This window comes from Mauremys mutica, chromosome 1, assembly GCF_020497125.1.
Source record: "Mauremys mutica isolate MM-2020 ecotype Southern chromosome 1, ASM2049712v1, whole genome shotgun sequence".
Classification (NCBI taxonomy): domain Eukaryota; kingdom Metazoa; phylum Chordata; order Testudines; family Geoemydidae; genus Mauremys; species Mauremys mutica.
In genome coordinates, this window is record NC_059072.1 from 227,184,798 (window position 1) to 227,201,431 (window position 16,634).

Below are 16,634 nucleotides of genomic sequence, written 5' to 3' on the forward strand. Positions count from 1 at the left end.
AACCCTGGTGTGCACAGCAGACACACTCACACTTAGGAAAGACCTTCTGTCTTTGTAATATTTTTATTAGTACTGTTAGCAATATCACAATCACTTCCACTCCGCGAAGAGGGTAGAAATAATATAAAATGAGTGTCTGAGCATCCATATACTCACACCGTCTCTTGCAGAACAACCCAAAATGTTAGTCATCATCCTCATTGTCATCCTTACCAGCAGTCATCGTCCTGGCCTCTTCCAAGGCACGCTGGCTGAAATGCAGCTTTTATGTGTTTAGCTGATTCCCATTGTGCCTAATGCATATTCAGTAGGGGTCTCAGCCCCTTTTCCTTGTCTGTATTTCCTCACCCTACTGAAGTTGGAGTGCTCTTCTCCTGTAAGTTACTAGACCTTTTACCTCAAGTTTATTAGCATATACGTCAATTAGTGACTATGGCATTCTTGTGGTTGGATATCTGCTGATGTTCCTAATTTAAAATATCTAAAGCTGGTATAAACTGACATCTGGTGGTTACCTGTCAGCAGTTTAGTCATACTCATTTATTAAAGCAGTCTGTATTGTGCTATCTTATTATCTAGGGTTACTCCTGGTTAGCTTTTTGGGCCTTAGGCCTTGATTAGTTTAGCTAAGCCAGGGGTTCTCACAGTAAAGTTTTTGGTGGTCTCAGTGTGTGGCCACCAACTCTTGCTGGTGGCTGCTCTGACATTTTTCCCTAAAATACTTAATTAACCTTAGGAAAAAAACAAATAAATATGCACACATACACGTCCAAATCATTGTAATTTATTTATGTAGTAGGAAGTGCACCCAGACCTTGTTCCTATTCTAGTGCTTGGAGGGTGTCACAGAGCAGGAGTCCCTCACCCTGTCTGGAAGCTGCCAAGCCCTGAGCCATTGAGCTACTGCGTTAACTACATCATCTGTAAATAGGCAGGGGAAGCACTGACCAGTCTCTCTGTCCCTGTCTCCCATGGCCCTTCAGTGAGACCCCACCCCAGGGAAGATGGGTCAGGAACTCACTGGCCACCTGTGGAATCCTAGGATCCATGCCCAGATCGGGCATGATCAGGGGAGCTGCTCAGGAGTGCCCCAGCTATTGAATGCTGCAACCACGTCCACTGACAAGAGCCAACTCCAGTGCCATGTACATCAGCCCTGTGTGTTTCCAGAAATGCTGCCTGGCACCCATGAGGAGGAAGCTGCGTGGTGGAAGGCCCAAATCCTGGCGGTGCATCTTGCTGCCCTTGGTAACAGCTATTCAGGAGCAACAGCTGGGTATGGCAGGGAGGGGCCACTGCTTTGTCTCCTCCAATCACCACCCATGTTTTGGAGGCTGTTGTGGCGGCAAAAAAATACACTGGTGGCTGCATGTGGCCACAGTGCCCGCATTTGAAAAATGCTGAGCTAAGCTATTGTCTTACAGGCCTAAAGGCTTTTAGGCGCATTGCATTATGCCTTAACTTATACCTGTGTCTTATCTACCAATGCCTGTAGGCTACAGGTAAATTGTTTAGGCAGTACTTCTTAAATATGGGTACCTCAAGTTAATCTGGACCTAAGTCCCGATTTCTCATGTCAAGTTGTGCTATTTTTTTACATGTGTAACTGGAAATTATCACTAGAGATATTCATTTAAATGAAAAAGTAAGTAAATAAGAGTGCATTTCTTATAAAGGAAAAGAAAATCCTGTTTCAGATATAAAAAGCTATATCTAGAACAAGCAGTTTAGTGAAATGTTTACTAAAGGTGATAAAGCAAAGTTCCTTTGACTGCTGTATGCAAACTAGTATATTTTTAATAAAGATTTCATTGTGTGTCTAAATACATACCAGTCCTTTAACAATAGGTTATAATAGCTCGTACTATCAAATAAAAGTTAAAAAGTCTATTTATGTACTTGTTGCTGATAATAATATAATAGCACTCATAATCTTCAAAATGCTTTTACAAATATTAATTAAACCTGTTTACATTACTGAAACATATTTCTGGGAACTATTGTAAATTTTCAGTAGGTGACTTTTTAAATGAGGGACAAATTTTGCACTAGATTATGTTCATGTAATTCTGTGTTCTGCACTGAGGTTGTGCAGTTTAGCTGAGGGCAGAATTTTGCCTTCGTTTTTATGAAGATATAAATATTACTAGATTTTTATTCATTAATAATTTTAAAAAGAATACCAACAATTCTTATTTTTATGGACCAATCTCTTGCCATATGTATTTTAAACCATATTAATATTTGAATTAAACAGATGACAAAAAGCATCAACATAAAATGAACTCCTGTGTTTTTTTAAAAACCTGTGAAATATAAATGGATCTAATTAAAAAAGGAGAAAAGAAAAATAAATAAAAAGGAAAAAATCCTGCTCCAGGGCTAAGCCTTTGTAGGCTATATTTTAGCGTGGCCTATGCCATGGAGCCGCCCATCTCCACTCACTGTGTCATTCTCCTAAACCAGGGGTTTCCAACCTGAGCCTGAGAAGGAGCCATAATTTACCAATGTATATTGCCAAAGAGCCACAGTAATATGTCAGCAGCTCCCAGCAGCCCCCCTCCCTGCACCTCCCATCCACCCGCAACCCCTCCGATCATCGCCTCCCCCTACCTCCCCACACCTCCCGATCAGCTGTTTCATGGTGTGCAGGAGGCTCTGGTGGGGGGAGGAGCGAGGACACGGCAGGCTCAGGGGCAGGGCCGGCTCCAGACCCCAGCGCGCCAAGTGCGCGCTTGGGTCGGCATTTTGCTGGCAGGGCGGCAGGCGGCTCCGGCGGACCTTCCGCAGTCATGCCTGTGGGAGGTCCACCAGAGCCGCGGGACAGGTGGACCTGCTGCAGGCATGACTGCAGAGGGTCCGCTGGTCCCGCGGCTCCGGTGGGCCTCCCGCAGACGTGCCTGCGGAGGGTCCGCTGCTGCCGCGGCTCCCGTGGACCTCTGCTCCACTGGAGCCGCGGGACCAGCGGAGCCTCCGCAGGCACGTCTGCAAGAGGTCCCCCGGAGCCGCGGGACCGGCGTGCTTGGGGCGGCCAAATTCCTAGAGCCGCCCCTGCACAGAGGAGGGGGCAGGAAGGGGTGGAGTGGGGGCCGGGCCTGTGGCAGAGCCAGGGGTTGAACAGTGAGCATCCCCCAGCACATTGGAAAGTTGGTGCCTGTAGCTCCAGCCCTGGAGTCGGTGCCTATACAAGAAGCTGCATATTAACTTCTGAAGAGCCGCATTTGGCTCCGGAGCTACAGGTTGGCCAGCCCTGTCCTAAACCTTGGGACAGCATCCGTCAGGTTTGACTTCCAGTAGCTCACATTAGTGATGAAAATGGGGCATTAAGTCAAAACTGGATGTAAAAAACAAGGTCTAAATATATCTATATATAAATACAGTAACTCCTCAGTTAACTTAGAAGCAGCAAAGAATCCTGTGGCACCTTATAGACTAACAGACGTTTTGCAGCATGAGCTTTCGTGGGTGAATACCCACTTCTTCAGATGGCATCTGAAGAAGTGGGTATTCACCCACGAAAGCTCATGCTGCAAAACGTCTGTTAGTCTATAAGGTGCCACAGGATTCTTTGCTGCTTCTACAGAACCAGACTAACACGGCTACCCCTCTGATACTCAGTTAACTTAGTTATGTTCCTTAAAAATGCAACTCTAAGTGAAACAATGTTAAACAAATCCAGTTTTCCCATAAGATTGAATGTAAATGCGAGGGGTTAGGTTCCAAGGAGATTTTTGTGGGGCAGACAAAAGGCATTATATACTGTACAGTACTGTACTGTGGTGGGGAGGTGCCCCTGGCTTACCCCTGGGGCTCAGGGCTGGGGGTGCAGGATCTGGGATGGAGTTAGGGTATGGGAGGGTGATCAGGGTGGGGTGTTGGGTCTGCGAGGGAGTTAGGGTGCGGGAGGGTGCTCAGGGTGGGGTGTTAGGTCTGGGAGAGAGTTAGGGTGCGGGAGGGCGCTCAAGGTGGGGATGCGGGAGGAGGCTCAGGGCTGGGGCAGGCAGGAGGTGCAGAGCACTTACCTGGGGCAGCTCCTATTTGGTGCAGGGGTGTGCAGGTGGCTTTGCGCAGTGCGGCACCGCCCCCATGGCCACAATTCTGGGAGCTGCCCCCCTCCCAGCAGGCAGAGCCACCCGGAACGCAGGGGCTTTAGGGACAGCAGGGCCCTGGGCTGAGGGGGCCCCGGGGCCCTGGCCTGCAGCTCTAAAGCCCCTTTCAGAATGCGGCCCTGCGAGCACAGGCTGGAGGACTCAGGAGGAGCAGGGGCAGCCACACAGCCAGCGGCCGGAGAGAAGTGGCGCTTTCCCCTTCAAAGCTGGCCGGAGATAAGCGGCACTTTGACAGGACCCTGCAGCCTCTAAAGCCCCTACGTTCCAGGTGGTCCTGCCTGTGGGGGGTGGGGGCAGCTTCCTCACTCGCTTGCTCCCTCCCTTCCTCCCAGAAAGTCCTAAGCACCGCCAGATAGCTGTTTGGTGGCGGGGGAAGTGCTGGGAGGGAGGGAAGAGGAGGAGGCGGAGAAGAGGAACTTGTGCAATGCTCCCTTGTAAAGTCAGCCAGACGACGTTATAAAGGAGCATTGTACAACTTTAAATGAGTATGTTCCCTAATGGAGCAGCGACGTAACTTCGAAACAACATTAAGCGGGAGGACATTAAGTTACTGTAGAGAGAACAGTTACATGGCTTCTTGTTTCCCTTTTTGTCTGCATCCAGGTTAATGTAAGTGGCATTTTGGTTGCAATAAATGTTTAGACTTTTTCAGGGGATTGAAATATATAAATCTGTCCTCTTTCCTTGCCCCAGTGTCATCTAATGGGAGACAGAAAGGCATATTTCAGTCTTTTAGATCATATTATCAGTTATCTTTTACAATCCCAAAACATTTGCTCTTTAAGGGCCTGATCCAATGCCCATTGAAATCAATGGAAAAACTGTCACTGATTGAATAGGTATCGGGTCATGCTCTAAAAGAGTAGGCTGTGTAGTCCGGAAATATGCCAGCTTTCCCCCACTATTACAGTGTACCAGATTCTAAGTCTTCCTCAAAGTTTGCAAAGTAGCCTTCTGTATCAATAGTTTTACAACTAATCAATACAGCTCTGTATGCAACACTCACTTTTGCTCATCAGTAACCTTCTAGCAGACACCAGGATGACTGGTCCCTTTGACCAGAATGCTGCCAGCAATGTAACTTTAGCTAGCTGAACCCACAGTTCAGAGTTCCAAGGTTAATCTTTTCATGATTTCCAATTAGCCAAAGTTTCCTCATTCTTTATTCTCAAAGAGCCTGCTCTTGAGAGGTAGTGTGTATACTCAGCCCCCGTAACTTAAATGGAAAATTAATAGCACACTGGAGGAATTTAGCATGTAACAGGATCAGATTGTAAATCATCTACCCTCCTGTGCAGTGCATTTTCTTTCATTATTTGTTCAAAGAGAGTTTGATATCCTGATGGACACGTTTTTATATTGCAACTGTGTATTTACACATTTTAGAGCGTACCTTCAAAAGATTTTATCTTTGTTTCTACAATATGAATCCAGCAAATTATTCAGTCATTGATGTGTAAGAGCAGTGCTCTTGCTGAGGTACTTTTCAGTTCTGCCAAAACACTTTCCCATCTGATTTCATATGGAGCCATGTGGGAAGAAACAGGTGTGGTTACCTCACAGGCTGATGTTTAAAAGAGGCATCTTTAGAGATCGAAAAAAGGCTCTGGCTTGATCCAAAGCTCTTTGAAGTCAATGGAAATATTCCACTGACTTTAGTGGTCTTTGGATAAGACCCTAGCTGTGGATATGATGAACCAGATATTTATGATGAAACAACTGAATCAAAACTAGGGGTAAATTTTCCAAAAGTTGCTAAGTCACTCATGCAAATTTTACCCCAAATCTGAGCCTAAAATAATTAACATAATTGAAATAAAGCACTGCATTTCATTGCGCTTATTTATACAGCACCTTTACTAAAATGTATTTTTTATGTTTGTAGAATTCCTGCCATTTATTTAGTAATTTGTAATCATTGCTTTCCTATGTGTTAATGTAGGAGGAAATCCCAGTGCAATTTATTTTTTACCTTTTCATTTTCTTTTTCAGGTGAAGTTTTTGTACTAAACGATGGGGGAGAAGTTGACTTAGACTTGGGAAATTATGAAAGATTCTTGGACATCAACTTATATAAAGATAATAACATCACCACTGGAAAGATCTATCAACATGTAATCAATAAAGAAAGACATGGTGATTACTTGGGAAAGACAGTTCAAGGTACTTTCCATGTAGTTTAAATTCATGCAGATTAGTTGAGTTTCTAATAAGACTGTTTAGAACAATTACACGGGTAACTTTTATTCACTCAGAGGGTTACTGACATATTTGCATTATTGGATTAATGTGAATGAAGTGGTCACTTCAAAAACTTTCCTGGATTTATGACAATTTTGTTGATAAATTGGACAACTGAAATTGTAAGTTATTTTAGGTCAAGGACAGTTTGAGTACAGTAGGTAAGTGTGCCGAAGCTGCCTATTCTTCTAGTTGAGCACATCATTCTGTCCTCCAGATGATCCAGGAGGAGTTTGCTTCCCATTTGCATTCCAGTAATCAAGTTTTACTTGCATATATGTTTATAAAGAGCAAATTTCAGTTGCATCTATAAATATTCAGGAACATCCTTTTAAATTTGCATGCAGTCATTCACATTGGAAGTGCTGGCATGCTCATCCATTCAGGTTTCAGAGGAGGCATACTGCATAGAGCAGCTGCTCTTTGCTGCCTTGGCTCCACCCTTCTTCCTTGCCAACAAGACTTGGCCATACTTTAGTCTTCTGGAGGGACTTCCACAGGCTCAAAGAAAGGAGGAACATGCCATGGGGCTGCTGCTGCTGCCCCCTTTCATCCCACCAGCTCAATTACCCCACTGGGTTTTTCTCTCCTCTCTGAGTAGGAAGCAATATGTGGTCCTACATTAGGAAGTGCTTCCTTTTTTCATTTTGCCTTGCAGTTGTTCCACACATTACTGATGTTGTTCAAGAATGGGTGATGAATCAGGCAAAGGTTCCTGTGGACAGTGACAAGAAAGAGCCACAAATATGTGTCATTGAGGCAAGTATGAAACTTCCCATCTCTGTAGCTGTAATCCGTGGGGCTGGCTTTGTGTGATGAATAAATAGAGCTTTCTTTTCCTCCCTTGTTTTGTGTTGTGTATATATGTCAGACTGAGTTGATAGGGATAGCAACAACAAAGACACACAAATACTGTATGGCCCTTGGCATTAATTCTGAGTATGTTATGCATGGATTACTCCCTGTGACTTCCATTAATGTGATTAAATCCCCATGCAGAGCACTGAAACTTGCTGAAGAATGTCTCCTTAGGAGCTGATTCTCTCTTAAAGCAGCCAGTTCTTCTTTGAGTGCTTGCTCGTATCAATTCCAGTTAGGTGTGTGCGCACGCTAGGTGCCCGGATGTCGGAAACTTTTCCCTAGCAGCTACCCGTCGGGCCAGCTGTGGAGCCCCCTGGAGTGGCGCCGATATGGTGCTCTACATATGACCCTGCTGGCCCGACCCCCCTTCAGTTCCTTCTTACCACCAGTGATGGTTATTCGAACAGTGGTCTCTTATTTGCAAGTGCTCCACAACTCCCTAGCTACTCTACTTATCTCTGTGTATAGTTACCTTATTGTTAGTTAAGTGTTAGTTTTTTGTTATCTTTAGTGTTAAGTATAGTTGTTAATGCTTGCAGGGGTTTTCCCTTTCAACGAGTGCCCTACGGTCTATGCCATCCCAGGTCTTCAAACCTTGCAGTTCCTGCAGCAAGCCTATGCCCACGGGCGACCCCCATGACTCCTGTCTTTGGTGTCTGGGAGAGGCCCATCAGGCGGATAAGTGCAGGATTTGCAAAGCATTTAAACTTTGCACTAGAAAGGAGAGAGACATTAGACTGAAACAATTCCTCATGGAGTCCGCCCTTCGTCCGCCTCAAGACTCGGCCCCGAGTGCCTCGGTGCGGTGCGCCCCTCCAGCGGTATCGTCTGCAGAACTGAAAAAGGACTCAGCATGCCCCTCTAGGGCTTGACGGTCTTCGGGGGCCCAAAAGCGCTCTCTCTGGCACTACTCCCACTCCCCGGCCACTCGTAGGAAGCAGGCCACGGAGAAGCCTCCACAAAGGCCTCAGGCGGTAGTCGCACCCCCGGCACCACTCGAACCAACACCGCTCTACACAGTGGCACCGCTCTCCATCGCGAGACACCATCCGCAAAACCACCGCTCTCCGTCACGGCATCGCTCTCCGGCATGGCACCGATCATGGTTGCACTCCCCTGGCCGATCTCCACTGAGGCAACGGCACTGCTGGACACTGTCTGGATCCCGCCACTCCGCACAGCACCCATCCTGCTTGTTGGGGGACGCGGAACTCCCCCTGACACAGTGCACCACCCCTCCTTGGCAGTCCCGCTCCCAGTCACCCTCCCTTAGGTCGGGTAGGGCATCAGGGACATCAGCGGTACCTCAGTCAGGCCCGGGCAGTATCGAATGGGACACTTCAGCGCCCCACTGGCAGCCTCAGTGGCAGTTCTGGACCCCCTGGGTGTACCACCAAGCCCAGGGCGCTCCCTCCCGGCGTCCCTCCACCTTCACGCTCTGGGTCCCATATTCCCGAGGCAACCATCAGTCGTCCTCCTCCAGATCCCACTCAATCGCTGGACCCAGCCCCACCCCTGGTGGAGACTACAGCCGGTGCCCAGGAGGAACTGGATCCAGTGGACCAAGGGACTGTTTCAGACCTGATCCTGCCGGTCGCCGCCGCCTCATCTTCTCCTGATGAAGCGATGGCGGGTACATCTACATCCGGCCCTCCATCCATGGACTGTCAGGCTTTACAGGAACTCTTACGGCGAGTGGCCTTAAATATGAATCTCCTGGTGGAAGAGGTAGTAGAAGAAGAGGACCCTGTGGTGAACATTCTGACACCAGAAGGGCCCTCTAGGGTGGAGCTGCCCGTTATAAAGACCATCCAGTCAAATGCCAAAACAATCTGGCAAACTCTGGCCTCCATTCCTCACATGGCCAAAGGGGCAAAAAGAAAGTATTTTGTCCCCACTAAGGGGTACGAATACCTTTTTTACCCATCCCTCCCTGTGCTCCCTGGTGGTGGATGTGGTAAACGAAAAAGAAAGGCAGGGCCAGCAAGGGCCCGCCCCTAAATCAAGAGACGCGAAACGTCTGGATCTCTTTGGGAGGAAGGTTTATTCTACCAGTGGCCTCTCCCTATGGATTGCTAATCAGCTTGCGATCCTTAGCAGATACAGTTATAACTCCTCGTCTGCTATCCAAAAGTTCAAAGAGCTCCTCCCATTGGACACTCAGCAGGAGCTGAGAGCCATTGTGGAGGAGGGCAGACTAGTGTCTCGGATAGCTCTTAAAGGCTCCCTGGATGCCGTGGATGTGAAGGCATGTATGCTGGCATCTGGTGTTGCCATGCAGCATAACGCCTGGCTTCAGTCCTCAGGTCTTCTGCCGGAAGTTCAGCAGACTATTCAACACCTCCTGTTCGATGGTCAGGGGCTCGTCACTGAACAGACCAACTTTAGGTTACATAGCCTGAAAGATTCAAGGAACACAATTAAGTCTCTCAGCATGCACACCCCGGCAACTCAAAGAAAGCTGTTTAAACGCAAGCCCTCCCAGCAGTGGTCTTTCCCTGCTAGACCCAGGCAGGACTTGTCCCGTAGGAGGATTAGATACACCAGGTACAGACCATCACATCCTCCTCCAGGGCAGGGCCAGGGACAGTCTAAAGCCCTTCCGGGCCCTAAGCGCCCATTTTGAAGATGTGCATGAGGATGGATTACCAGTCCATACCCGGACCAGTCACCCTCACTTTCTGAACTGCCTATCCCACTTCTACCCGTTCATGGTCCCTTATTACATCGGACCAGTGGGTCTTCCGCACAGTAGAGGCAGGCTATTCTATCCAGGTCTGCTCCTCCCCGCCCTCCCACCCCCCTTGCCCGTCCCTCTCATGAGCAACTTCTCATCCAGGAGGTCCAGTCCCTCCTAGCTCTAGGAGCAGTGGAGGAGGTACCTCGGGAGCTCAGAGGCAAGGGCTTCTACTCACACTACTTCCTCATTCCCAAGGCAAAGGGAGGTCTACGGTTCACCAGTCTCTTCCCAGCAGATATCCTCCTGGATCACAGCGTGTATTTGCGCTTGCTATGGCTTAGCGAAGGTCCTTCTGCCTGTTGTCACGGCTCACTCCATGAGGGCTCAGGCCTCGCCAGCAGCCTTCCTGGCACACGTACCCCTCCAGGACATCTGCAGGACTGCCACATGGAGTTTGGTGCATACCTTCACGTCACACTATGCCATCGTTCACCAATCACGTGACGATGCGGCTTTCGGCAGGGCGATTCTCCAGTCTGCAATACCTTGACTCTGACCCCACCTCCGAGGTAAGGCTTGGGAGTCACCTAACTGGAATTGATATGAGCAAGCACTCAAGAAAAAACGGTTACTCACCTTTTGTAATTATTGTTCTTCGAGATATGTTGCTCACATCCATTCCATTCCGCCCCACACACACCTTCCCCTCTGTCGGAGTAGCCGGGAAGAAGGAACTGAAGTGGGGGTCGGGCTGGCAGGGTCATATATAGAGCATCATATTGGTGCCACTCCAGGGGGCTCCACAGATAGCCAGCCTGACGGATAGCTGCTAAGGAAAAGTTTCCGACATCGGTGCACACACCTAACTAGAATAGATATGAGCAACACATCTTGAAGAGCAACAGTTACAAAAGGTGAATAACTGTTTTTTCTGATGTATATATTTTCACCTTTCCTGGATTTTCGCAAGCCATATACAATGGATTCCAGCTACATACACTGGGTTAACAATATTAGGAGCAGGACTTAATTTCCTTGATGATCTTAGAAATCAAGACATCATAGTCAGTAGAAGAACTCTTCTCAAATCATAGCTTGCCATCTTCAAACCAAGGATCCTGTCATGTTGTTCATGATCATGCTTTCAAGAATGTATCTAAGTACTTATGGATTGAGGTCACATTTTAGCTATTTTATTTTTAAGGTCTTGCAAAGCAGTATAGTCCCTCCTGTGTAAAGCACTTTGAGATGTATGGATGAAAAGCACTACATAAGTGCAAGATGGTACTATTTATTATCATTCAAGTTTTAATGAAATTTCTGAAGAAGACATATCTGGGAATTTGAAGAAAGAGTATTTAATGGGCTTTAAAGGCCAGAAAGGACTATTATTTATCATCTAGTTTGAACACCAGCATAATGCAGGCCATAGACACTTATTTACTTCTGTACGAAGCTCATAGTTTCTTTTTGAACTATAGCATATCTTTTGGAAAGACAATCCAGCCTTGATTTTAGCCTAAGGTTTCGGCTTGATCAGAAAGTTTCCAGTATATTTATGAAGTGTACAATATAGATCCAACATTTCCTTTAAGCTTAGAAAGAGCAATAAACAGAAAAAGTGCACAGGAACTTCCTTACATTAGATAGGGGTGAGTCTGTCAGTGATTCTTTTCTCAAAGTCAGGAAACTTTCTGTAGAGACCAAGACAGGATCCTTGGTTTGAAGATTGCAAGGCTTTTAGGTTACAAATATAATGTATCAATTGCAAATTGTTGCAGTAAGTAGGTTTATTATATATATGTCAAATACAGTAAAGTCTTTGTGTATGTGGGCGTGTGTGTTTTTTTTAATTTTATTTGAACAAAAATGTGCAATAATTCCAGAGACCACAAGAGGGCACATCAGACCACATTCTCAGATAATTTTGCTTTTAAGGATCTTGATGGAAGACTGTTTAAGCAGCTCCAATCTTTCTATCATAGCTATTGCTGAATACGTTTTTTTATAAATTTAATTTATTCCTTACATCTATCTTGTTCTGGCATAACATGTTTCTAATTATTTCTGCTTTTACCAGGATGCCAAACTGCTGATGTGCAGTTTATCCCATTGTAGAGCTATGATAATAGCATTAGATGCCCTTTTCACATTTCCCGCATTTGTTATTAATTTAGAAAACAGGAAACTAAAAACATTTTCATTCTCATTTACCAAATTACAGTTTACTGTATTGATAACTTGTTCCCTACTACTTGATTCAAGAAAGCAGGTGTCTTCAAGATACTGAAAATTGTATATAAAGCATATAGTTTTCAGTGGTAACAGACTTATTCTTGTGGAAAACTGTGCCCTCAGCATTGAAAATGAATAAAAACAGCATTGAAAATGAGTAAAGTTTTCCACATGAAATGGCCCATGTAATGATACAAGATGTACTTTCAGAACCATGCTTCATTCTTTCTCCCTCTTACAACATGCACAACTGAGATGAGCAGTTGAAATTTTCAAGGCTCACACAGAGAAGAAATTTATTTTTTTTATTGTCAGAGCAGTAGTAAATTCTGGGCCTTCTTTTTCAGCTAGGTGGAACTATTGGAGACATTGAAGGAATGCCATTTGTTGAGGCATTCAGACAGTTCCAGTTTAAGGCAAAAAGAGAAAACTTCTGCAATATCCACGTTAGCCTTGTACCACAGGTAAATTAGTAAGATCATATATTTTAATTTTCAGTTAAGTTTTGCCATGTACTGCATTCTATATCATTTTTTCAGGAGTTGTAGTGGAGAGAGTCAGTGTTTTAAAGCTTAAAGAGACAATAGCTAAAATCTTTGCTCCTCTGAAGCCAGTGGGAGTTTTGCCGTTGATTTTACTGGAGCCAGGATTTCACCCAATATTCTTTAATAGTCTCCCTTTTTAGTATTCCAGGTAATGTGAGTGAAGACTAATAATACTAACTCATCTATAAGGTTACAGCTGCTTTATAATGCTGAAAATGTTGTGTTCTATCTAACCATAACTTTTACACCAAAAAATAGATTAGAAGTTTTTGGGTTTTTTTTAAAGTTGTAAATATTCATAGGCAAGTTTTTGGAAGGTAGATGTGGGGTACTGGCAATACCACCATATTTTCCAGAATTTCTTTTGGATTATCTATATAGATAAAAAGGAGGATATTCTGTCCTGATTTACATTAACTCATTTACAATTAATTTCAATGGCAGTTGAATGGGTATATTTGAGGACAGAGTTGTGTACTAAATTCCAATCAGTTCCACTTGTGGAAGGTCATTGAAGGCATGGCACTGTTTTGCGGAGTTTCCAAGCTACTACAGAAAGTCCAGTTTTGGACATTTCTCCTCCTCAGTTCTGAGGCCTATACTCTCTATATACTGATCTAAAAGAGACAGTTGGCCTCAATTAGTGCTGTTTGGCTGGTAATTCCACAGAGTTTCTAATGCATGCAATAATACAGTGTTCCTATTCTCCATTCTAACATATTGTGCTTTGCTTTGATATATACTTTTTTCTCCTTGTCAATATCCTTACTTTCACTGATATTTCTTTGTTTTTAACTATAATTGTCCTGATACTAGAACTGAGTTACTGTTTCAGCCTTTAAAATATATGTTTCCAGCCTAATGCTACTGGAGAACAGAAAACAAAACCTACACAGAACAGTGTTCGAGCACTGAGGGGCCTAGGTTTGTCTCCAGATCTGGTGAGTTCCTAGGGCTATGATAAAATCTGTGTTTATAGGTCATCTAGATGTATTGGTGCATGTAAATAATTCAAAGCATAAGGCTCCAGTTCTTTCTACTCTGAAAGGGAATCTGTCTTAGGCCAGGTCTGCACTAGAAAATTAAGTTGGTTTAACTGTCGTGCAGGGGTATGAAAAACCCACATCTCTGAGCGGTGTATTTAAGTTGACTTAACCCATAGTATAGAGAGTGCTATATCAATAGAAGAATTATTCTGTTGACCTAGCTACCACCTCCTGGGGAGGTGGATTACCTATGCCAGTGAGAGAATACTTCCTGTTGTCAGAGGTAGTGTCTACTTTGAAGTGCTACAGCAGTGCAGCTGCAGTGGTGCAGCTGTTGCTGCTGTAGTATTTCAAGTGTAGACAAGCCCTTATGAGGGAGGGGAAGGAAGCAACTTGGACCATACCAGTGTACTAAAAACCAAAGAAATTAAATGACAAAAATGTACTGAATGTCAATATACTTTAATCCCTCAAATATCATGGGGGTCTAGATATGCACTTCCCATTTAAGAGTCTTATAGCAAAATCTCTATACATGCCTTTAAAAATCTAGGGTTAAGGTTGGATCTGTTCTGAGAGGAATTCTTGGAATGTGAGGCTTTATCATCAGTTTTACTAATGAATTCAGAAAAATAATCCATCATTTGAAAATATGTATCCAATTAAAATATGGATGTTCAGACAAACAATTTAACTATAAAATGTGTGAATGAATGTGCAAAGGTGTCGGATTATTTCCTCAGCCTGGCCACCAGTATCACAGGTGAAGCGTGGGGTGGAAAGCAGACTCTAAAGAGCCACTGTATGCAGAAGAGGCCAACACACTAACTAGCAAAGATATGCTTGTTTTCCAAATAAAATACGCTGCACTGCATAGAAGCCTGTCATGGGGTACTTTGTCTTTGGAGCAGAGGGGAGACAGATTGCAATGATCTGAGCCAGAATCTGCTTCCTGGTCTGCTCTAGTAGCAGCCCTTTGCTTGGGGCTCTGGGCAAAACCATAATATAGCTCTAAGGGCTCAGCTCTGCAAGGTGCTGGGCATTCCCTTAATGGCCTGAGCTCCCTCCCTCCACTGACTCTGTTGGGAGTTGAAGCTGTTTAGCACTTCACAGGAGTGTGTAGTATCTTGCAGTATCAAGCCCCTAATAAGATACACAATTCTGCTGTTTGGTATAATTATGTTATTATACAATGACAATGTACACAAGTAATATTGTGTTCTGCCTTTCTTTTGTAAATTTTCTTTTTCCTGAACCTTTCCAAGAGATATAACTTTTTAGTCCATATGTTCTTCTAGTTAAATGCTACTGCTTCAGTCATAAATTACATCCTCATGTTCGGAATACCAACTAAGTGTAATTTGGTAGAACAAAGTTATTGAATTTTGTTCCTATCGCAGGTAAATCAATAATCTCACTAATGAACACTGCAAAATTAGTTAATCTGCCAGCACTTTGAAAGCCTAGCCCTTCGTGCCTTTCCCAGACAGAACTCCCATGGAGTGTTCCGGCTATCAACAATGTACTTGTGGCAGACTTGTTAAACTTTGCCAATTTTCTTTTCTAAAATCCAATAATAAAAATGGACTTTCAGATTACCTTAATTTCTACAAATTAGAAGCCTCCTATCCAACAGTGATTGCCTCATAAAATAAATGAATATACTTTTTATAACCCATTAAACTAAATATGTGTTGGTGGTTCATTATAAAAATATTAATATTTGTATATATGGGGGAATCAGTTGTCCATACTAACTATAACAAATTTTAAAATTATATTTAATAAATCACCTGAATGGTTTAAATGTGGTAAGACTGAATACTGTTTGTTAAAAAAATTAAAATACTGTCTGTTTTCTGAAACAAAGGAAGAAACGTAAGATGCAAAAAACCAAAAACAAACTAACCCCAAAGAAAACACACACTGGCAAATTCCAAAATTTAAGAGTAATTTTTTAAAACAACAGTTGAGACTAAGTCACAGTGAATTCACCTCTACGTATAATAAACAAACACATTAGCGTTATCAAGAATAAAAAAAACCCCTATATAATTATCACCCAGCAACCCTAATACTTACTCAAAATAAATACTGTTCTGTCATTAGGAAACTCGAAAAATAAACAGTATGATACAGTTTTGAAAAGGAAACAATTCTCTGCATACACTTTAATGATCCACATCAGTAAGCCTGTAATGCAAGGCTACCTATTTAATTTTATCATACATTCATAACATTACATAATTTTCCTATTAAACTACATACACATTACTATCAAGAAAAAAGCAATTATAGGCACTGTACCAGGATTTTTTACTGTTAATGGATAAATATATTAACCAATATTTACCATTTAAAAATACCTATTCAAAGAAAATATTTAGCTACTGAAATCAAGCTAACAAAAATACGTAAGTCAAATGTACAAATAAAAGAAGTCAAACAATCCATAGATTGGCATTAAGGTTGTTTCATTGTGGTGCATTGTCTGCCATCTGATAATGATAATATCTATAGTTATATGTAGGTTAGGTAAGATTTATTACCTTAGCTACTCATTTCTTTGCTTTATTTCAGTTTTCACTATTTAAAAAAAAAAGTGCCTATATTTTCACTGTAGGCTATCTTAACAACCATTAGAATTCAGTTATCAAAATCCCTTCATTGTAACTGCAACATCCTCAGTTTTGTAAAGGACATGATAGGTAACCACACTGTTGTGACTTAGTAACCTTAACTGTTTTTTGACGCAAAGTTTTAACTCGTACCCAATATTTTAAGATTTAGGGCCTAAATTTCAAACTCTGTGGCATGTAATTAACTTCAGACACAAAATGGGTACCTGATTTCTGGAGACAGTTAAAGTAATTGCCTGTGCTTTATTTTGAAAATTAGATTTTTAAAAACTATTAATTTTTGAGTGTGGAATGAAAGGAAAACAGATTAATGTAGTCACTTTCCCATATCCTGAGTT

At 43.4% G+C, this 16,634-nt stretch overlaps 1 protein-coding gene across 10 annotated transcripts in view; it reads left to right on the forward strand.

Moving 5' to 3' along the window:
• Window positions 1–16,634, forward strand: part of CTPS2 (CTP synthase 2) — a 158,064-nt gene that overhangs the window by 21,626 nt on the left and 119,804 nt on the right. For 9 of the 10 annotated variants that reach the window (XM_045022516.1, XM_045022306.1, XM_045022006.1 and 6 more), the window contains 4 exons: window positions 6,102–6,272; window positions 7,009–7,109; window positions 12,474–12,590; window positions 13,529–13,612. In XM_045022516.1, coding sequence (XP_044878451.1) covers window positions 6,102–6,272; window positions 7,009–7,109; window positions 12,474–12,590; window positions 13,529–13,612 — 473 coding nt within the window. The remainder of the gene's footprint in view (window positions 1–6,101; window positions 6,273–7,008; window positions 7,110–12,473; window positions 12,591–13,528; window positions 13,613–16,634) is intronic. The other variant, XM_045022377.1, reaches the window with a different exon arrangement.